At 57.8% G+C, this 20,526-nt stretch overlaps 2 protein-coding genes across 6 annotated transcripts; both read right to left on the reverse strand.

Annotated features, from left to right (window-relative positions):
* Positions 1-896: 896 nt before the first annotated feature.
* On the reverse strand, positions 897-20,502 carry LOC119858947 (prospero homeobox protein 1-like). 5 transcript variants are annotated; one of them, XM_043518807.1, is made up of 6 exons: positions 10,595-14,438; positions 7,744-8,758; positions 6,004-6,111; positions 5,378-5,572; positions 4,975-5,082; positions 897-1,860 (listed from the first exon to the last, which is right to left on the reverse strand). In XM_043518807.1, exons 2-6 carry the CDS (start codon positions 8,743-8,745, stop codon positions 1,825-1,827), a joined length of 1,449 nt encoding a protein of 482 aa, XP_043374742.1. In that variant the 5' UTR covers positions 8,746-8,758; positions 10,595-14,438; the 3' UTR covers positions 897-1,824. The 5 variants fall into 5 exon arrangements, with proteins under 5 accessions (XP_043374742.1, XP_043374740.1, XP_038266453.1 ...); XM_043518805.1 differs by lacking the exon at positions 897-1,860 and having other exon boundaries at positions 4,033-5,082; positions 10,595-14,437; XM_038410525.2 differs by lacking the exons at positions 897-1,860; positions 10,595-14,438 and adding an exon at positions 20,069-20,502 and having other exon boundaries at positions 4,621-5,082.
* Positions 15,291-18,298, reverse strand: SAC3D1 (SAC3 domain containing 1). Its single transcript, XM_038410530.2, has 2 exons — positions 17,185-18,298; positions 15,291-16,442 (listed from the first exon to the last, which is right to left on the reverse strand). Exons 1-2 carry the CDS (start codon positions 17,738-17,740, stop codon positions 15,979-15,981), a joined length of 1,020 nt encoding a protein of 339 aa, XP_038266458.1. The 5' UTR covers positions 17,741-18,298; the 3' UTR covers positions 15,291-15,978.
* Positions 20,503-20,526: the final 24 nt, after the last annotated feature.

Consider the following 20,526-nt stretch of genomic DNA (forward strand, 5'->3'; position numbering starts at 1 on the left):
GGGAGGGGCAACTCCAGGGACTCTTCACCCCCCTCCCTTCCCAAGCCGGGGATCAATCCCAGGGGGAGGAGAGAGCGGAGCCATGCTGAGCTGCTGGGGTCTTTGCTCCCTCCCTACTGGAGGAGGACTTTTCTAGCTTCCACCCATGCTGGGGTTGGAACTTCTCATGGCATTACCAGACGGGCTCCAGAAATCCATCCTGTCACTCACAAAAACGTTGTAAGTTGGGAACACTTCTATGACCTAAGGTGACCATCCTGGGCCCAGTGGGCCCTGCTATCACAGCACTGTGGCCATTAAAGGCCCCACAACCACAACACGGAGTGTGGGGAGGGGGTCCGGATTCCTGGGTTCTATCTCCACCTCTGGGAGGGGCATGGGGTCTTGCAATTAGCCCAGTGTCAGGTGCTGGGAGTCAGGGCTCCTGGGCTCTGTCTCCAGCTCAGCCACTGCCTCAAATCCAAGTCCCATTCCCTCTCCAAATCTCATTTTCCTCTTCTCCAAAACAGCCACAACAATGCTCTCCCACCTCTCAGCCCACACAGGCCCTGCTACTGTGGCATGGCAGCCATGCTGGACCACGTGGGCCCCACTCTACGGCTGCTACCTCTGAGGTACACAAATCAGGACGTCCAAATGTCACAGTTCAGGGCAACTGCACCTGTATTTCCCCCTCAATGGCCCCGCAAGGGCTCTCTCCACCCCCCAAGCTTTCCGCTCCCCAGCTATTTACTCTCCGGTTGGAGACCCACGGCCCTCTCACTTCTGACCGGGAGATTTGCAAGCTGCACAGGTCCCTGCGGGCACAGTGTTCCCTGCAGCAGAGGCACCTTGCCCAAGCCAGACCTGTTTGCTTTCTCTTTAGAGACGGTTAACACATATCATTGTGCAGTTATAAGGTACGCCCCAACACTTCCTAGGCAGGCCTACATTATTGTTAAGGTAAAAAGCACTACAGAGAAAACATTCAAAACAATACGAGAATCCACTCACATGCTGTCTGTTTGCTGGATCAGAAAGAAGGCCTTGAGTCAGGTTAAAACCAGGCTATTTATCCAAAAATGCTTTGTCTGCGAGTCAAGTTTGATCTCGTGTACGCACAGTGCTCCAGGGGGTGTCTCCTCTAGAGATGTTACAGGCTGCCTGGGTGAATTTCCTTAACCACCTCCTGCTGTTCTCCTATCGACCCGTCCCGTGGAAATACATGCAATGCCGCAGTAACACAGACACCATCGCGTTTTCAATACATGGAGTGCAAAGATGTTAAAACAAATGCAATATGTTTTAATTTAATTCAGTAACATTCAGTCAGGACATTGCAGGAAATTATCAGCCTGTCATCACCAGGATGATCCTGAGCCCATAAAACCATACAGCTTGCAGTGTGTACTGAACACCTGGACAAACATCCCAGGGCAGGGACAATCTTGGGAAAACCTGGACAGGTGGCCATCCTATTGGCTACCATGGCACGGTGGCAATCTTGGACAACATGGGCCAGGCCTGTTACCATGGCGCAGCGGCCATCTTGGACTACATGGCTTTCACATGGCCCAATTTGCAAGGAAGCCACTGGCCATTGGCTTTAAGGTGCCAGACACAGCTACAGGCAGCAGCACCAATGGGGAGGGGGAGACCCTCCAGCCCAGCAAGCCCCATGTGCTGGCACAGACTGAAGGAGCAGTTGCACATTACGAGTGCTCTGTACCAAACCGACAGCTCTCATTTACCCTGTGGTCTCTGTCCCAAGACTATGGGGGCAGCTCCTGGCCGCGATGGAGTAGCAGCAGCCTCACAGCGATGGCAGCTCCCAGCTTGCGGGTCCTAGGTGTCTCCCACTCTTTCCTGCAGGGATTGGGGCTGGGAAAGCGAAAGGAAGAGGAGTTAGTTCCAGCCACTTTGCAACGGGACCCATCTACAGCCACCCCTGGATTTGGGCAGACAGCCTCTTCTCTGTTCCACCCCAGATTGCTGGCCCCAGCAGCTCCTGCTCACTGCAGCACAGCAGCTATGGGTTGCCATCCCCTCTCTCACCCCTGTGGCTGGTGGCTAATTGGGGGGGGATATTATTCTTAGCTAAGCACTGCTAAGCAGGGGCAGGCTGAGTCAGTGCTGTGCAGGGAGCAGGACAGGGGCTCAGTAGGGGGTGCTCTGCCCTCACAATCAATGTTGACCCCAGTGCCTTGGCTAAGGGGTGCTGTGCTGCTGACCTTAACATGAGATTTCAAAATGAGGCTCACTGACAATGCCTGGTCACTAAACCTGCCTAGCACTTTCCCCAAGAGCCCCCACTATCTGGCCAAATTCCAACATGGCCAATTCAATTTCACCTCCTACCGTACCAGCTGGTTACAGGAGTGTACTTCTGTTGTCCCATCTGTTGGGTAGCGTTTCTGTGCTTTCCCTGCCCCAGAAACAGCTACATCTCAGCACTGGGCAAGAAATCCCTGTGTAAATGGCTCCCACACCCCTCCCCAGAGCTGACTGCCTCTCAGCATTAAGCGAGAGAGCTCTGTAGAAACAGTTCCCATGCCCCACCCCAGAGGTGGCTGCATCTCAGCACCGATGAGGGAGGGAGCCATGTATAAACAGCTGCTGTGCCCATCCCAGCAACAGCTACGTCTCAGTGCCAGGCAAAGGATCCCTGTATAAATAGCGGCCGCATCTTTGTGCTACCCGAAGGATCCCTGTATAAGCAGCAGCCATCGCCCATTCTCCCAACTCCCTCTGACCTGGGGTTGGATAGGGATTGGTACCCAGAGCTGATAGACCCAATATCACATTCCACCCTCCCTCCCTGCGCGGTGGCCACCAGTTACTGCATTTTAAGAGTCCTTGGCAAATTCCACCCCCTCTCAGAACCAAAGCAGGGGACTCCTGGACCCTGAGCCCCTCTGGGGCACAGACCCCATCCCTCAGGTCACTCCTCCACCCCATCTAATTCAAACTAGCCCCTCCCCCAAAGCCCTTTATGTCCCCTAGTTCCTCCCGGTGTCTTTAAGCAGAAAGCTTTGGAAAAATCCTGCAATGATTGTGCAGACTGAGGTCACCTTTAGCTTCTGCTGAGAAATCCTCCCTCACAGGGACTAGGGGACAGGATTCCACAGCATGGGGGCAGCTTTAGGCTTGTGGGGCTGCAAGCAGAGAGAGACTATTGCAGCACCTTGGGCTTTGAGGCCATCATGCTAACATCATCCCTCCCTCCCCCCATGGTTAATCGCGTGTATTAATCTGGCCATTTGCAGCTGGGCCAGGCAGGGGGGTGGGGATTTGTGATTTTAAAATGCACCACCAGCTGTTCAGCCACCTGAGCAGGGCAGCTATTTAATTAATGGGGATTCAGACCGGGGGGGGGGGGGGAATTGTCCTCCGCACCCACTTTGGCTCTCTCTCTTTCTCCACACTTCCTAATCCCCACAAGTTGGCAGCATCTCATCCTCCTCATGGGCATCAGCAAATCATCGCCCCACTGGCCCCCCTCAAAGGCAGTATCACATCACCTGAGTCCTGACTCCAGTCTCAGGCCTGGTACCTTCTGTGTACAATAGTGCCTAAAGACCCCCCACAGAGATCGGGGCTCCATCGTGCCAGGCACTGCACAGACCCACACCTGTGACTGGGGCCCCCGTCATGCCAGGTGCTGCACAGGACCCGAACCAAGATCGCGGGGGCCCATTTTACCCAGCATTGCACAAACACACAGCAAGAGAGAGTCCCTGCCCTAAAGAACCTAAGCAGACAAGGGGAAGGATAATTTTCCCCATTTGATGTGAAAGCCAAGGTATGTTACATGATATGCCTGAGGTCACATGAAGTTTGGCAGAGCCAGGTGTTCTGACTCCAGGGTAGTGCCCTAACCACTGGACAACACTGCCTACAAATTCCTCCAGAGCCAGAACCCCCAGACCAGGGGAGTATGAATTGCTGATGTTCTGGGCTCACACACAGGGCTACGGGTAGGGTGATCCGGCACATGCACCCGCTGGAATTTAACCCCAGCACCCCAGCCCCAGGAGACAGACAGCAGCTTTTCAATGTGTCTTTATTGGCAGGGTCCAGAGGGAACGTGAAGTCTCAGCAATACATACACTGGGAAGCACAAGCCCCTCTCCCCGCCACCCCTCTCCCTCCTCCCACAGGCCTCAGACCCATGGATATGGGCAGAGCAGCCACTAACACAAACCACGCACTGCTTAGGGTGTGGATGGGCCCCATGTGGGTACTGTTCCTAGCTGTAGATCCCACCCCAAGAAGAAACTTTCACCTGTACCTGGTCTGTGCTCCCCATGCCGGCTGCCTCCCTCACTGCTGGGATCCCTCCCCCTAGCTCCACTCCCCATCCTGCATTCCGCACACTACCTCCCCCGCAATTGCTGGGATCCCTCCTCCATCTCCACCCCCCGGCCTGTGCTCCCACAAGCCTGCCTCCACCATCCTGCACTTCCCATGCTGTCTGCCTCCCTCCCCTACTGCTGTGCTCCCCGCGCCACCTGCCTTCCCCACTGCTGGGATCCCTCCCCCATCCCCATTCCTTTCTTGTGCTCCCCACACTGCCTGCCTCCCTCCCCCATCCCCATTCCTTTCCTGTGCTCCCCACGCTGCCTGCCTCCCTCACTGCTGGGATCCCGCCCGCATCCCCATTCCTTTCCTGTGCTCCCCACGCCGCCTGCCTCCCCCACTGCTGGGATCCCTCCCTGGCCTGCAGTCCCCACACTCTCCCAATGCAACCGCCTCTGCTATGTGTGGGGAGGATAATTTTGAAATGTGGGTGGTGTCAAGGCTACCCCATCCTCAGCCAGCAACTTAGCAACATTGTGGATTACATCAGCAATAAATTACCAGAGCCCTCCCCCCCTCCCCACCAAGGACCCCAACTCTGCAGCGCCCCTCCCCCAGTCACTCATGCACAGTGTCTGGCAGACCATTGGGGGATCTGAAGGCATCGGGTATGTCACACTCCAGTTTGCAGATAACCTTGTAGATGGATTTCTTCCAGGAGGGGTCAGCATCACAGCCCCGGGAAATGGCACTAAAGAATTCGCGCAGGGTGATCTGGGAGACCTCCAGGAACTTGCTGGGTATCTGGGTGGGGGGAAAAAGACATGAGGGCATCACCCTGTCAGGACTGGTGACACCTGGAACAGGAGGGGTCTTAGCAGGGCTCTTTTATTCCTCCCCCCAAGGTCAGTTTCCTCTTGTCAATTGCTCCCATGCTGCCAAGATCACCCCAGGCCTGCACTCCTCACCTCAGCCGGGATCCCGCCCCAATCCCCAACTTGGCCTATGCTCTCCTTCCCACCCACGTACCCCACTTACAGGGCCCCTCCCAAATCTCCACCCGGTCTGTGTGCCCCACGTTGCCTGCCTCCCTGCCCACCTCGTAGTCATTGGCTTTGTTGTAGTGCTGGTTGAGGACACGTGCTAGCTCCGAGTCCCGGGTGACAGTCAGCGTCTCGATGCTGAGCACCCCATCGCTCAATGCCTGGCGTGAGAATTTCTCCATCTGGATGTAGAAGAACTCCCGGAAGTTGCTGAACCACTTGATGAGCTGGGACGTGATGCAGCGATTGAACTGGGGGGACGGCAAGAGGAGAGACACGTTGCCATCAACACAGCCCTGGGCCTCAGTCCCCCAATTCACTGAAAACGGAGGAGTGACCCACCTTCCCTGCCCCAACTCCCTGGGAAAGGGGGGGTCCAATCTCCCCATCCTGCCCCCCAATTCCCTGCAAACAGGGGTCCTATCCCCCTTCCTGCCCTCCAGCTCCCTGGGAAAAGGGCGGTCCACTCCCTCCCCGCCACATCTCTCGTCACATGATCTACCTAAGTGTCTGCTTCTGGCAACAGTGTCAGTGTGGGGTGGGGGGAAGGGGCAAGGGACCCTCCCTCCATGGGTGGATGGTGCTAGAGGACCTGCATGGGCCATACAGAAGGGGGCCTGGATCCATGGGGAGGGTCCATGGTCAAACTGTCCCAGAGTTGGGGAGATTCTGAGGGACCCACCTTGACATCGGAGAAATAGGTCTTGAGCGTCCCGGAGCTGGGGTAGCGAGTGTAGAAGAACATCAGCTTGGCCTTCTTCAGGTGCCCAGGGGTGAGGCCCTCCTGGGAATGATGGGGTTAAGGAGCAACCGGGGAAGGGCTATAATGGGGGCACCTCACTCCAAGGCCCTCCAGAGAGCAGACCGCCCCCCCCAAGAAAGCAGTGACCCCTGCCCATGAGCTGAGAATAGAACCCAGGAGAGTCCTGACTCCCTGCCCCTCCTCCCCATTGTACCCCACGAATCTCACCTCTCAATCTCTTATCCCCACCCTGGCAGCTTGGCTTAGGCTGTAAAGAGAGAGGGAGTCAGTGGGTCATAGGTTGTGTGTGTGGGGTGTATGTGTGTGTAGCAGTGTGTATGGGGGTTTTCAGGGGAGGGGCAGTGTAGGGGAGATGGCTGTCAAGGGACAGGGCAGCATGGGGGAGGCAGTCAGGGAGGGGCAGTGTGTAGGACGCATGCAATGTGTAGGGTGGGGGATAGTCAAGAGAGGGGGCAGCATGTAGGGTGGAGACAGTGGGGGGAGAAGGCAGTGTGTATGCTGGAGGGCAGTTAGGGGAGGGGGCAGCATGTAGGATGGGGGACAGCAGCAGGAAGGGGCAGTGTGTAGGGTGGGAGGCAGTTGGGAGGAGGCAGTGTATAGGGTGGGGGACAGCGTGTAGGAGGGGGGAGGGGGCAGCATGTAGGGCGGGGGACAGCGGGGAGAGGGGGGAGTGTGTAGGGTGGGAGGCAGTCAGGGGAGGGGGCAGTGCATAGTACGGGGGGGCTCAGCAGGAGTGTCTTTGCCAGCCCACCCCTACTAATCCCGGGGATTATTCCCAGCAGGTGCCTAGTGGGTTTCAGGAGGAAGCTCTTTCTGAGCTGTTGCAATCAGCTTAGGGTCTGGCTCAGCCTGGTTAACCATTAAACCTACGCCAGGCCTCAGGGGACTAGCGGTGGGTGGGTGGTGTGGAGGGAGCAGGTGATGCTAACACCTGCCCTGCCAACGCCTCACAGGTGGCAGCAAGATGTGAGCAGGTGTGGAGTGGAGAAGGGCAAGGCCAGAGGGGAGGGCTGGCTGAGCTGATGGCAGGGCTCAATGAGTGTATGGGGTGTGTGTGAGGTGGGGGGACAGGAGTGTGTGTATGGGTGTGGGTGTGCTGCATATGGGCCGGGGGAGGGAGAAGGAAGAGGCTGTGCATGGATGTCAGGGTCAGTACGTGTATATGAGGCAGGGGCCAGTGTGTGGGAGTTCAGCAAGGGGATGCCTATGTATGGGTCTATGGGAAACTGTGTGCGTGTGGACGGTGAATGTGTGTAGGTTGGTTTGGGGCAGAGTGTGTGTGTGGTAGGTCAGTGGAGGATAGGTTGTATGTGTGGAATGAATAGGTGTGGGCTAGTTGGGAGCAGGGTTGGGGGGGCAGTGTGTGTGGGTCGGGTAAGACAGGGTGTGTGGGTCAGTGTGTGCACGGGGAGTGAATGTGTGTGGGTTAGTGTGTGTTCGGGTCAGACTGTGTGAGTGGGTCAGGATGTACATGGGGGTGAATGTGTGTGGGTTAGTTGTGGGCAGGGTGTATGCGTGGGTCAGTGGGGGACAGAATGTCTGTGTGGGGGGTGAATGTGTGTGGATTAGTTGGGGGCAGGATGTGTGAGGGAAGTGTGGGGCAGGGATCATATCCTCTCCCCACTCTACCCCCAGTCCTGGCCGGCTACTAAAGGATATTGAGGGCCTGTAGAGTGGTGGCTCCCGGCCATGGTGCGTCTCTGTGGCCTGGCTCTTGGGGAGCTGGCGGTCAGTCGGCCCTGCCAGCTGGAAGAGGGCACAGTGCGGCTGCAGCAGGTGACGTGAGGACAGCTTGGTGCGCAGGCTCACACTCTCCCAGTAGGCCTCTCCTGCTGCTCTGTCCTTGAAGGCAGCCAGGTATGGGGGCACAGCCATGGGCTGGGGGAAGGTGCTGGCCACCAGCTCTGGGGGGGCATGGGGCAGGCTCTTCCTCACCACTAGGGGCAGTGCCTCTGTCTGGTCACTTGGGTAACTGTGGGGGGGCTCCTCCGGTGGGGGTTGCTGACGGGCAAACACCTGCATGACCATGTCCACCACCTGGGTCATGGCTGCCCCAAGCTCCTCCTTCAGGGCTTCGGCCAAGGTGCCAGGGTGCCTACTCCCTTCCCCAGGATGCCGGGTGCTGACTCCAACTCTGCTTGGCTCCTGGGACCAGGCTGCCCCCATGCTGCTTCTTTCCTCCTGGGCCACCCCGCTGTAGATCTGGCACAGTTTCTCCTGCAGCTGGAACACTTGCTCACGCATCTTCTCCAGCTGCTGCTTGAGCTGGCTCCGCTCCTGTGCCCGGCGGGAGCAGCCGTAACCAGAACCTCCTTCTTCCAGGCCCCCATCACGGTATGAGCTGCTGATGCTGCACACGATGTTCTCTACCCGGGCCCGCTTAGCCCAGGCAAAGTCTTTGGCACCTTCTGGATCCAGACCCCTCTTCGCTGGGACCTCCCCGTCCCCCTGGGAAGATTCGCCCAAGTCACAGGCCTCCACCAGCTTGGCCTTCACACTCCTGCGCAGCCATTGGGAAATGAGATCATTGTCAGGGTAAGGGGCCGCCATGTCCCCGCAGCCCCTAGGTTCGTTCTGGAGGCTGAGCAGGTAGCCAGGGTCCTCCAGCTGCTGCTCCTCCTCTAGCCGCTCCAACTTGAGATTGGTGCTGGAGAAGGACATCGTTGTTGGGAGTCTGCAAAAAAGATCGGACACATGGGAGTTGGGGAGCTGGCTGTGCACTATGCTCCCTCCTGCAGCACAGCGCCCCCAGTACCGCTCTGGGGCATTAGGGTCAACACTGAATACAAGGGGAGAGTCCCCCTACTGAGAACCTGCCCCACTCCCTGCAGTACAGCACCCGCTAGCACCACACTAGGACACTGACGGGGAGGGGAGAGTGCCCCCTACTAACTCCCCCAACCTGCTCCTCCTTTGGCTTTTCTCAGAGGATCCCACTCTGCGTGGTGGGGTGGGGGTCTGTCTCAACCCCAACCTAAAGGTGGGGCAGGAGTTGGAAGGGGTTAATACAGCTGGCTTATGCAGAGATCCCAGCTGGTGGACGTTGGGCTAGCAGGTTGGGGGAGGGTGCAGGGCCATTTAAGGGCTGTAGGCAGAGGTGTCACTAGAGCAAAGGTTCACTCCCCCCCCTGCCCCCAGCAAACTCTCCTCTCCATGGTCCCTGGCCAAAGCAAACAGGCCCCTGGCTGCTCCCTGAAGGCAGCTGGGAGACACGTGTGGGCTTGATGAAAACCTAACAGCCCCGTTTTGCACCACGCACAGTACCCCCAATCCTCCATCCCCTGCTGAGATCCCTGCCCCCACATCTGCCCAGGGCTGGGCTATGGCAGACCTCCCAGTTTCCCCTCTAAGAGAGCCCTGTCCCCCTTCCAGCAGCCCCCCCCATGCCCCAGCCCCGCCTCTGCTGTGATCCCCTCGCTGCCCCAGGCTGTGGCAGGCCATCCTGCTGAGATCCCTGCCCCCCATGCCTGGGCTATGACAGCCCCACTTTGACCCTTCCAACCCCCCCCGATATTCCCAGTCCCCCCACCCCTGGGCTGTGACTGCCCCACCTTGACCCCTCCAACTCCTCCAGTTGAGATCCCTGTTCCCCAGTGATCCCCAGCCCTCACCTCAGACCCCCCTCCCCGAATCCTTCAGGGCCAGGATGCTGCTCTCCATTTTGTTACCCTGATACAAGAGTGCAACCCCTCCTCCTCCCAGCCCCCTTCCCCCGCCCCCCAAACCCCTACTAGGAACAACTACTAGGAACAGGCTGTGTCATGGGTAGAAAGCAGGAGGCTGGGGCAACAGGCATCTAACAACCCCCATGATGTTGGCTGGAGGGGGGCAGCACTAGGATTCTGGGATCTGTGGCTCTCACTCTGGCTAAACTTTATAGTAAACAGATAAGCCCCCTGCCTCCCTGCATCCCCCAAACCAGGCCCTGCCTCTCGCAGCATCCTCCACCTGTCTACCCCCAGCCAGCCCTCTACATCCTCCCACCCAGACCCTGCCTCCTTTCAGCCCTCCTACATCCTCCATCCAGACCTTCCCTGTTCCCTTGCATTTCCCACCCCAGCTCTCCCCTAACCTCTTCCTGCACCCCCAATCCAGACCTTCCTACCCCCCAGCCCTGACCTTCCTAGCCCCCAGCCCTGCATCCCCTCTGGCTCCCCTAATTACCCCAATCCCCCAGCCCCTCCGCAACCCTGCTTCACCCCCTGCACCCCACCCCCAGACCTTCCCTGGCCCCAAACCCTGAGCATCACCTGATCCAAACTCTGCACCCAACTCCCAACCTTCCCCTGCTCCCTGTATGCCAACCCTTATATTCCAATTCCAGCTTCTCCTCACCCAGACTCTGCCTCCCCTCAACTTCCCCACCCTGCTCCTGAACCCCCATGACCTCTGTCGTCCCCCCATCCCCAGCATCCCTGGGGTGCCCTGGAAGTCCCCAGTTGACTCTGCCCTTTTTGCCCATGCTGGCCCCTGAAGGCAGGTGCTGGGGGCAGATGGTATTCTGACTCACCGCGTGGCAGGTGCCCACCCTGGGGAGAGCCCCTGAGCCCTGATTCCTGATGCCAGCTTGTCTCTGCCACTGATTGACAGAGCCAGGAAGGACCTGGGTCATTCCTCTGGTGACATCACACCACGGGGACACAGCCCCACGTGGGGGGAGGGGAACGCTGGTAGCAGGGGAGGAGCTGAACCATGATTGGGCAGAGGGTTATCCCCTTGTCAATCCTGAGCCAGAGTGGGAGGAGGGACAAGCTGGACCCAGATGCCCAAAGGCAGAGCCAAGTCCTGGAGACCAGTAAGGGAGAAGGAAATGCTAGGAAATAAGTGAACACAGGAAGCCACTCCCCTCCCAGAATTGAGGAGAGATCCCAGGAATCCTGACAGCCCCCCACTCTAACCCATTACACCTTGCTTCCCTCCCAGAGCTGTGGGGAGAACCCCGGTGTCCTGACTCCCAGCCCCCCTGCTCTAACCCATTACACCCCACTGCCTTCCCAGAGCTGGAGAGAGAACCCAGAGTCCTAACTCCAAGCTCCCGCCCCTGACCCTGTCCCACTAGAATTCACTGCCCTTCCAGAGCTGGGATAGAACCCAAGAATCCTGACTCCCTGCTGCCCCGGGCCCCAGACCCTTGGCTAAGTCAGGTGGCTACAGTCCTCGCCTCCCAGCTGCCATTCTGGGGTGCTGTAAATCACACCATAAATACAACGGTACTTCCCCTCAGGCAGCTGGCAACCGGGGCAGCCTCGGAGCAGGAAGGAACCTGCCAGAATCCAAGGGGCCCCAGTGAGTGAGTGTGTGTGTGTCAATGTGACCCCAGTGGGGGAGGGGATCAACAGGGTCTGGGGGGTCCTAGATGGTTGGAATCTGTGAAGTCCAGGAGGAGGGAAGGGGACAGGGGGAACTGCAACCTAAAACTGCGACGTTTATGGGGCAGCGGTTCAAACAGACAACCCCTCCCCTAAACACATGTACCCGCTCGCATTCAGACACCTTCCTCATGCACAACCACACCAAATGCTCACAGCCCGGCGTACCCACTCTGCCTCACATAGGGCCCACTATCTAGCTGCCAACACTCCCCTCCCTGAGTCGGGACAGAACCTGCCTCCCAAGACCTGCTGTTCCAACTACAAGACATCACTCCCATTCCTGTGGTGGGGACAGAACCCAGGAGTCCTGATTCTCATATCCCCAACCCTCAGTGCTCCACCCTGCTCCCCTGCCCACAGGGTCTTTAAGGGTCTCTTCCCCACTCATACCAGACCCACTCCCCAGGGCTGGTGTAATGAGCTAACCCTGGGAGAAGCCTTTAGCCAACCCATCAGGAATGCGGGTGGGATTAGTCTGGGCCTGTGGCCACCACAATAACCACCCAGCCCTGTACGATGGGTGGCAGGCCAGGGCTTAGGCACAAGTGCTGTGTCTGCTCCTATATTCATGTCTCGATGCGTCCAAAGGATTTGTGCTCCCCCCCCCGTGGTGCCTGGCCCATTCACTGCCTCCATTCAGCCCTTAATCTCCAGCCCCCACCCCGGCCACTCCGCGCCTCTTGTTTTCTGCTTGCTGGCATTATCAGGACCTGTTTTCATGCCCCTTTGACACAGCAGAGTTCCAGGGACCCACAGGGTCTTTGCAGAGTTGTACAACCCAGTGCAGGGAGTTGTTCCCCTGGAGGCATGGGGGGAGGTCATGGCTCTTCCCAGTCCCTCCCTTCCCATGGATCTAGGAATAGAAATCCTAACTCCCAGCAGCCTCGCTCTAATCACTAAACTCCACTCTTCTGCCCACAAGGTATTTAAGGGCCTATTCCCCCCACCCACCCAGTATCTGCTCCCTGCCTGAGGCAATTCTGGAAGCTGTGCAGATTGGCAAACTCCCTTGCACACTGGCATACAGATCCTCCAGGTTCTTTGTGACCAGTGCCATAGGTGGCCCATGGGACCAGAGATGTGCCAGCTGCTTTCATGTGTGGACACACGGTACCCATTGAGCCAGGCACTGTACAGACCCACAATGGGGATCAGAACCCTTGTCATCCTGGGTGCTGCGCAGACCCATGACTGAGACTGAGGCCCCTGTCGTTCTGAGTGCTCCACAATCCCCAGCTGGGACTGGGGTCCCCTTTGGGCCAGGCACTGCACAGACACAGAGCGAGAGAGATTCTCCTGCCCTGAAGAGTTTGCAGTCATGGACAATGGCAGGATTATTCTTCCCATTTGTCAGACAGGCAACCTGAGTCACGGAGTGGATGATCACCCATGGAATTTGCAGCAGAGCCAGGAATTGAACCCAGCAGTCCTGAGTCCTGAGTCCCAGGCCAGCGGCCTACCCCTGGAGCACCACCTTAAAGGGCAGACGTGACCCATCTGGATCACTACAGAACAGAGTCACCTGCTCTGATCATGGCAAAATTCCCCAGACTAATAAAAGCTCCAGATAAGCAGATTCATAAATCTCCTAGGAGAGACAGGCCCCTCATCCATTACCTGAGGATCTGTCACTTACCCCGTCACAGACATCACGGGCAGGAGTTTCCCAGGGGCTGGAAGGTCCCAGCTTATCAGTCCCAGCTGGGCCCCGTGAGAACGTGGGCCTCCAGTTCCTCTTGAGAGGCTGCTGTGTGTTTGCCTGAGTTGTTTTAAGATTTAATTGGACACCATAAAGGGGAGGGAGGGAGAGGCACCTTGGAGGGAAATAAACACAGCCCAGATTCTCAGGCTGTCGGATTCTGAGTTATAGACACCCCCCACCCATCCTGGGGATACACAAGGGTGCCTGGGAATGGGACATGGGGTTTTTCCTAGATAGTGCTAGCTAGCTCCAGTCTGGCCTGAGTGGGAGATTGGTTGGCTCAGGAGGCCTGGGAATAGGATACAGCACCTTTCACCTCTAGTGGGCACCTGTTTCCATCCAGCCCCAGGTGAGGGGGACCAGCTGGCTCAGAGGGGTAGGTCCCTCCCTCTTTAGGGGACGTCAGCTCCAATACAGCCACCGGACATGAAATGGAACATGGGGCCTTTCCCCTCTAAGGGGCACCAGCTCCAATCTAGTCCCAGGACAGGGGGCCTGGCTAGCTCAGGGGGGCTTGGGGATAGGATATGGGGCTTTTCTCCTACAGGGGGCCCTAGCTCAGATCTGGCCTTATGGCAGGTAGACTGGCTGGTTCACGGGAGTGGGGAATGGGACACAAGCCTTTCCCCATCCCCATTTTGGGGCAGTGGCTCTGATCCAGCCCCAGGTAGGGGGACTGGCTAGCTCATGGCTGTGAGGAATGGGACAAAGGGTCTTTCCTCTCCAAGGGGAACTGGCTCTGATCTGGCCCCAAGCCAGGGCGACCAGCAGGCTCCAGGAGGCGGGGAGTGGGAAACAGGAAACAGTGGGAAACCCCTTTTCTGTATGAGCACAACCTCCTCAGGTCTCCGGCCTTCGCCTCTCTCAAGGAGGAATCTTGTGATTCTCCTACTCTTGGCCTGGGTGCTGAGCTCCATCAGGGCCCATCCCAGGCCTGCTGGGTTCAGGCACCAGCAGATCTTCCCTCTGGGAGCCTGTGACTAGTGGATTACAGCTACCCCTAAGAGCCTTCATCAAACCCAGGTATCAAATACTGAACCACAGGAACAATGCACGAAGGAAAACGTTCTATCCCAACCAACGGCCTAGGTGCATGGCTCTCTTTCCTGGCATCTAACCATGCTTCTGGTGGACATCCTGCAGGGCGCACTGCCCCCCAGATGAGCAGGCCTCGGGCTTCAGTCTCAAAAACCTGGGTCTCTTTAAACTCTCCCAAGATTTGGGATTCCCACCCCATTCCCAGAGCTGGGGATAGAACCCAGGAGTCCTGGCTCCCACCCCAGCCCTCCCCCCACTCTAAACCACTAGTCCCTACTCTCCTCTCTGAGATCCTCTGGCAAGGACGCGTGTGCGTCCCAACTCTCAGACATCACACCCAACCCCCATTCCGCACTCAAATTCACTCACACACACACACACACACACACACACACACACACCCCCTGCCTCACAACGCCCCCACTTGAGAAACCTCACACACAACCCATCCTCCAGTAACACCACAACTCCCCACATACACACAGGGCAACCACACACAATCCCCCTAGACAAACACAACCCCCCATTTATCCCCAATGATTCACTCACTTCCCCCCACGCACTGCCTCAGAACACTACATACTCAGTCCCCCTAGACATTAACACAATGCTTCAGCATGGCAGACCCACACCACAGAGGTGGATTAAGGTTTAGTGGGGCCCTGGGCCAGAGCAAGTAGGGGGCCCACTCCCCATAGCTTCTGCCTGTGGTCCCGCCCCTGTTCCACCTGCGGCTCCGCCTTGTGCCCCGTCCAGTCCCCCCTGTGGCTCAGCCGCTGTAAGTGCTGTCTACCCCCCACTCCCGCTAGGGTCCTGGGGCCACAGCAGGAAGTGAGAGCTCCCCCCAGCCCTGAGGCCGCAGCAGGGAGCCAGAGCTCCTCCAGTCCCGGGGCCGCAGCCAGGGTGAGGATGCTAGGTTTTTCCCTGCCCTGCCCGGCACTGCTGCCGGAGAGCGGGGTTGGTACACAGAGACTCCCCCAGCCCCACCTCGGTGCTTGTCTGCTGGGGGTGGGGCTCCCCAATTGGCCAGGGCCCCTGGGCAGGGGTCCCATGGGCCCATTGGCTAATTCGCCACTGCACAGACCCACAACCTCTTACAAATCAACATTTATTGTAAAACTGACTTCTACTCCGTTCAGACACCCCAAAATTGCAGGGGCACTCGGGGCTGTGTCTTACATCTCCCACAACCTCCGGCCTGGGGCAGGGGACACTGGCTGTCATTCCATACAGCTCCCCGCAATGTGGATCGTGGACGCCAAACCATCACACCAAAGCTCAGACCCACACCAACTCCCACAAACCCCAAGATCCAAGCCAGCTTCTTGAATCGCAAACCCATGAGGAGCGGGGAGGAGGGGCAAGACAAATTATGCAGCACAAGGGGTCAAATGGAGGAAGCCGAGCCCATCAACAGAGAAAGATTGCCCAGAGCCATCCAGTTGCACTAGGCACAGGTAAGTTACTTCCTTTACCCCCTTTTAAGCAGGGGGAAAATGAGGCAAAGGGAGTGGCTTGGCGGAAGTGACACACAGAGAATCAGTGACCGAGCCACTAAGAGAACCCAGAAGTCCTGGCTCCCAGTCTCTTACTCTAAACCTGATTCCTCTTTCACTGAAAGGAGCAGAAGCCAGGAGCTCTCAGCCCTTCCCAGAGCCAGCAATAAAACCCACAAATCCTGACTCCCAATCCAGCCAACTAGACTTCACTCCCCTCTTAGAGCCAGGGACAGGAACTCAGGAGTCCCGGCTCCCATCCTCACCCCAAGGTCTCTTCAGACCATTAGCTACAAGCATCTTCGATGATCTCCAGCAGGGGGGTCTCCCCTCGTTTACTGTCCACTAGCAGCTGCGAGGGGCTCTGGACCAACACGTCCGGGTCCCTGAAAGCTGCTTTCTGGAAGACCACGGCTCCATCCAGCACCATGAGCCCATGATGGCGGCACAGCTCCGCCATCTCCTCAGGACCGTCCACTGCCAGAAGCTGGGCAAGCCAGGCCAAGGGACAGCGACAGTTCCTGGTACTGAAGCCGTGGCTAAAGGTGAGCAGTGCCAGGCGCCGGGCAGGGCCCAGGTGCCGATGGAGGGCGCAAATCAGCAGGTAGGGCAGGGCCTGCGCCAGGCGGAAAAACCGTGCCCAGTTGCGCTCCAGGTAAGCCCAGTTGACAGCCAGCGCCGTGCGGAGTTCGGGGGAGGCCCGGACCGGGTCTGGGAGCTGCAGGACCTGGCGCAGAGCTTCCGGAAAGCCTAGGGTGGAAAAGGGGCAGATCAGACCAGCACCCCCTGCTGAGCCCCCCATGGCTGCTCCTTGCAGCATAGCACCCCCTGCTGAGCTCTCCCCCCCACTCCTTGCAGCACAGGACCCCTACTGAGATCCCCCATCCTGCTCCCTGCTGCACAACGCCCCTCCCTGACCGCATGCCCTTCTCCCTGTCATCTGGCTCCCTATGAGCCCTTGCACCATTCTCTTCAGTCCAGCACCCTCTACTGAGCCCTCTGTGCCACCCCATGCAGCACGAGGCCCTCTTCTGAGCCCGCACTTCTCCCTGCAGCACAGCACCCCACACTGAGCCCTACCCCTTCTCTGCAGCCCAGCATCACCCACTGATCTACCCACATTGCTCCCTGCAGCACAGCATCGAACTGGGGTCAGCACTGCTGCCAGGGGAGAGTGCTTCCTACTGAGCCCCTGACCTGGATCTCTGTGGCACACCGCCCTCTACTGAGCCACCACGCTATTCCTTGCATCACAATACTCCCTGCTGAGCAACACGTCCCACTCTCTGCAGCACAGCACCCCCTACTGACCAATGCATACAGCACAGCGCCCCCCACTGAGCAACCCGCCCTGCCCTCTGCAGCACAATGCCCCCTACTGACCTCCTCCCATTCCCTGGAGCACAGCACTCCCCCCTCTTCTGCTTGCAGCAGTGACCCCTCCTGACTCCCTCCTGCTTCTTGCAGCACAGCACCTCCCAGTGCTGCTCACCCAGGTTGTAGAGGAGGAAAAGGGCCTGGAAGGCCGGCTCCCCGTGGTGACAGCTGTCCCGGTAGCAGCGCCGCAGCCAGCTGAAGCACTCCTGGAGCTGGGTGCGGTGGAGGTGGGGGTCGAAGCGGGCAGGGGGTTCCTGGCACAGCTGGTAGCCGGCATGGAGCAGGTAGCCCAGTGATCGCTCCAGCAGGGCCACGCATGGAGCCCCTTGCAGCCGCTGCAGCGTGGCATCCTGGTGCACAGCACGCAACCGGTCGGAGATGAAAGCATGGACCTCAGCTGGGGGCAGGTCAGCTCGCGGAGCCACCTGGCCCAGCAGATAGTGCACAGTGGCCAGCAGCACTGGGGCAGGGCGCAGCTCCTGGGGCCGGGGCAACTCCTTGCCTGCAGCTGGACGGGAATACTTCTTCACCACGCGGGCAGGGTCACCCTGCCGCGTCCCCTCCCGCAGCTCCAGCCGGTGCAGGCGGCCCTGGCGCTCCCGCTGTGCCAGCTCACCCAGTGGGCACATCCCAGGGCATGTGCCCACTGGAAACTCATCTGCACCCCCCATTGGCCAGGCCCCTGCAGCAGAGACAGGGAGTGTGAGGATCTGAGGAGGGGGGCTGTTGGGGGTCCCCACAGCCTCTGGGGCAAGATGAGGAGAATCAGGCCCTCCCTGTGGGGACTCTGAGGAGGGGCAGGTCTGAAGTAAAGGCCTCTCCTTGGGAGGCCTGGGAGATGGGTGATCTGAACTACACCTCTGGTGGGGCCTAGGAGGAGACCTGGAGGTCAGAGCTGTCCCTGTAGGAGAACTGGACCAATCCCAGCCGCCCCCCCCCCATTATATCCTCCCCCCACAGATCTGCCCAATACCAGGGATAAAACCCAGCAGTCGTGACCCCCAGGCCCCCCACGCTCCTCCCCGCTCTGAGGGAAGGGCCCAATCGCCCCCCCCCCCACCAAGGAGCCGTCCCTGGGTCCCACAATGCCCTACGGGCTCCAACCCCCCTCCCCACGCCACGGATTGCAATCCCCCCACAATGCACTGCGCCAGAGGCGGCTTCCTCCCTGCACAGGCAAACAGCCCGTCATCATCATGTGATATCATCACCCAATCGCAGCTGTGCAGGGCTCCGGGCTGGCTAGTCCGTGGGGGGGCGGCGCAGTCAACACCTGGGTTCTATCCCTGGCTCTGGGCGAGGTCTAATGGCTGGGGGGGGGGATGGGCTGTGAGCCAGGACTCCTGGGTTCTATTCCCAGCTCTCCCTTTGGCTCCCCTCTTGTCACCGGGAGGGAGTTCTTTTGCCCTCTTTGTGCCTCAGTTGTTCCCACCCAAGCTGGCAGCTGTGCGCTTTGTTTCCTTGCTGCTTGCAAAGTGCTTTGCCATTGTGAGCAGGGAAGGGAACTCCTGGAGCTCCTTCCCCAGCAATCAGGGCAAGGGGACCACATCCCCTCTAGAAGAGGAACCTAGGAAGCACCATGCCCAGCGGCCCATTTAGCCTGGTATCCTATCTCCCAGAGCAGTCAGTCCCAGCTGCTTGAAAGGCAGGTGAAGAAGCCCTTCAGTAATGACATAAGTGGATCACAGGGGCAGATTCCTCCTGACCCCCCCATTAGTCAGGAATGAACTCTTGCCCTGAAGCATGAGGATTTCAGCCTCTTCCCAAAGACTAGGGGACAATTTACTCTTCGCTCTGGATGTTCTCGTTATTCAGATCAACATCCAATTCTAGTCTGAATCCCTCTAACTTGGCTTCAATGAGACCTTGTGGCAATGAGTCCCACAGGCTGCATGGAGACATTGTACGATCAGACCCACACTCTGACTCTCTGATCAGAATTCACCCACAATTTCAGCCCCCAAGAAAGCCATAAAGCGAGGTTGCAGCCACACACCAGGACACTGAAGAACCAGGGAGATTTCTCTCCATTGACGCACACCCTCCCCAGCCGAACTTTCTCAGACACATGAGGGGTGGGAAATTTACAGGCAAAATACATTTAACACGCAGAATCAAGACGCATGGATTCTATTCCTGGCTTTGGGAAGGGACTGGGGACTAGTGGTTAGAGTGACAGGGTCAGGACTCCTGGGTTCTATTTCCAGCTTTGGGAGCAGAGTGTAGTCTAAAGGGGGCTGGGAGTCAGGCTTCCTAGGTTCTTTTTTCAGGTTTGAGAATAGAATGGGATCCAATGGGTTGGGAGGAGGCCAGAGAATCAGGTCTCCTGAGTTTTATTCCCAGTTCTGGGAGCAAGGGTCAGGGTGGGAGGGAGGAGACAGGACTCCTGAGTTTTTATTCAATTTAAAGAGAATCCAACAGACAGCAGCTCTCCAGAACTGTCAGCTCTCCCTGACTCAGAGGAGTCCATCAGAGTAGTTACAAGTCTCAGAAATATTAAAGGATGTACCCTGCAACTGAGGCACAGAGATGGGAAGTGACTTGCCCAAGGTCACACCCTGAGTCTGTGACAGCACCAGAAATCAAATCCAGGTCCCTGGAGTCCTAGCCCTGGGGCCTTAACCACCAGACCTCATAGAAAGCCTCTATCCAATACTTCTCTATGGTAGTCACAGTTGAGAGTCATTAGGAAGGGGGCTGAACTCAGGCTCTTCAATGCAATCAGCACAGGCCTCTACCAGATAAGCCACAAGAGAAATGCCATTAGCTGGCAGCAGCGGTAACAGGCTCTTATCCATTGTGTGGACCAGGTAAAACACAGAGAACCTGGTCATTACACAAGCAAGGCTGTGAGGCAGAAAGCCCTAAGGATTCCCCCAATAGTTAAGATTACAAATTAAAAATGCCCCCTGGGGTAAATAATTCACCCTCTTCTCTTCCTCTCCTAAAACAACAGACATGCCCCACCCAACATTTCCCCATCTCTGGGTGAGGCTCACCTGCTTCTCTGAACTGAGAGCTGTGTTTGATGGGTAGCTAAAGGGATGCAAGATGGAGGACCATGTATTTATAGATTAAGTCCCGCCCAGAGGCAGGATTTACCTGGTGGGAGGGCGGGGCGGACGCTAAGAGCTTTATATATAGATGAGAGCCACCAGGCTAGTTCTGGATTGACTGAGGAAGGAGAGTAGAGCTAGTCAGGTAGCAAATCTATATGACCTGGATGAGTGGGAATATAAAGAGTTCCTGGCATAGGAGGAAATGGTGAACCCCGGTATGGCGGGAGGAGCAAAGGGGTCACATAAAGGCCCTGGTTTGTGGGAAATGGAGGGCACACAGAATCCCTGGCATAGGGGAGAGAGGGGAATGGAGGGCATGCACATATTCTGGCCTGGGGGAAAGGAAGAGGGGGGCACACAGAGCACCTGGTATGGGGAATCACCATGAGTCATTGAAA

Source organism: Dermochelys coriacea, chromosome 7 (assembly GCF_009764565.3).
Source record: "Dermochelys coriacea isolate rDerCor1 chromosome 7, rDerCor1.pri.v4, whole genome shotgun sequence".
Lineage (NCBI taxonomy): Eukaryota > Metazoa > Chordata > Testudines > Dermochelyidae > Dermochelys > Dermochelys coriacea.

What these genes read in the sequence shown, in the direction of transcription:
- LOC119858947 (XM_043518805.1), bottom strand. Translation starts at nt 8,745, where the DNA reads ATGTCCTTCTCCAGCACCAATCTCAAGTTGGAGCGGCTAGAGGAGGAG. An exon ending in CCTATTTCTCCGATGTCAAG is followed by an intron (nt 5,573 to 6,003) that starts GTGGGTCCCTCA and finishes CCGTCCCCCCAG; the next exon opens with TTCAATCGCTGCATCACGTC. An exon ending in ACAAAGCCAATGACTACGAG is followed by an intron (nt 5,083 to 5,377) that starts GTGGGCAGGGAG and finishes CCCCCCACCCAG; the next exon opens with ATACCCAGCAAGTTCCTGGA.
- SAC3D1 (XM_038410530.2), bottom strand. Translation starts at nt 17,740, where the DNA reads ATGGGGGGTGCAGATGAGTTTCCAGTGGGCACATGCCCTGGGATGTGC. An exon ending in TTTCCTCCTCTACAACCTGG is followed by an intron (nt 16,443 to 17,184) that starts GTGAGCAGCACT and finishes TTTCCACCCTAG; the next exon opens with GCTTTCCGGAAGCTCTGCGC.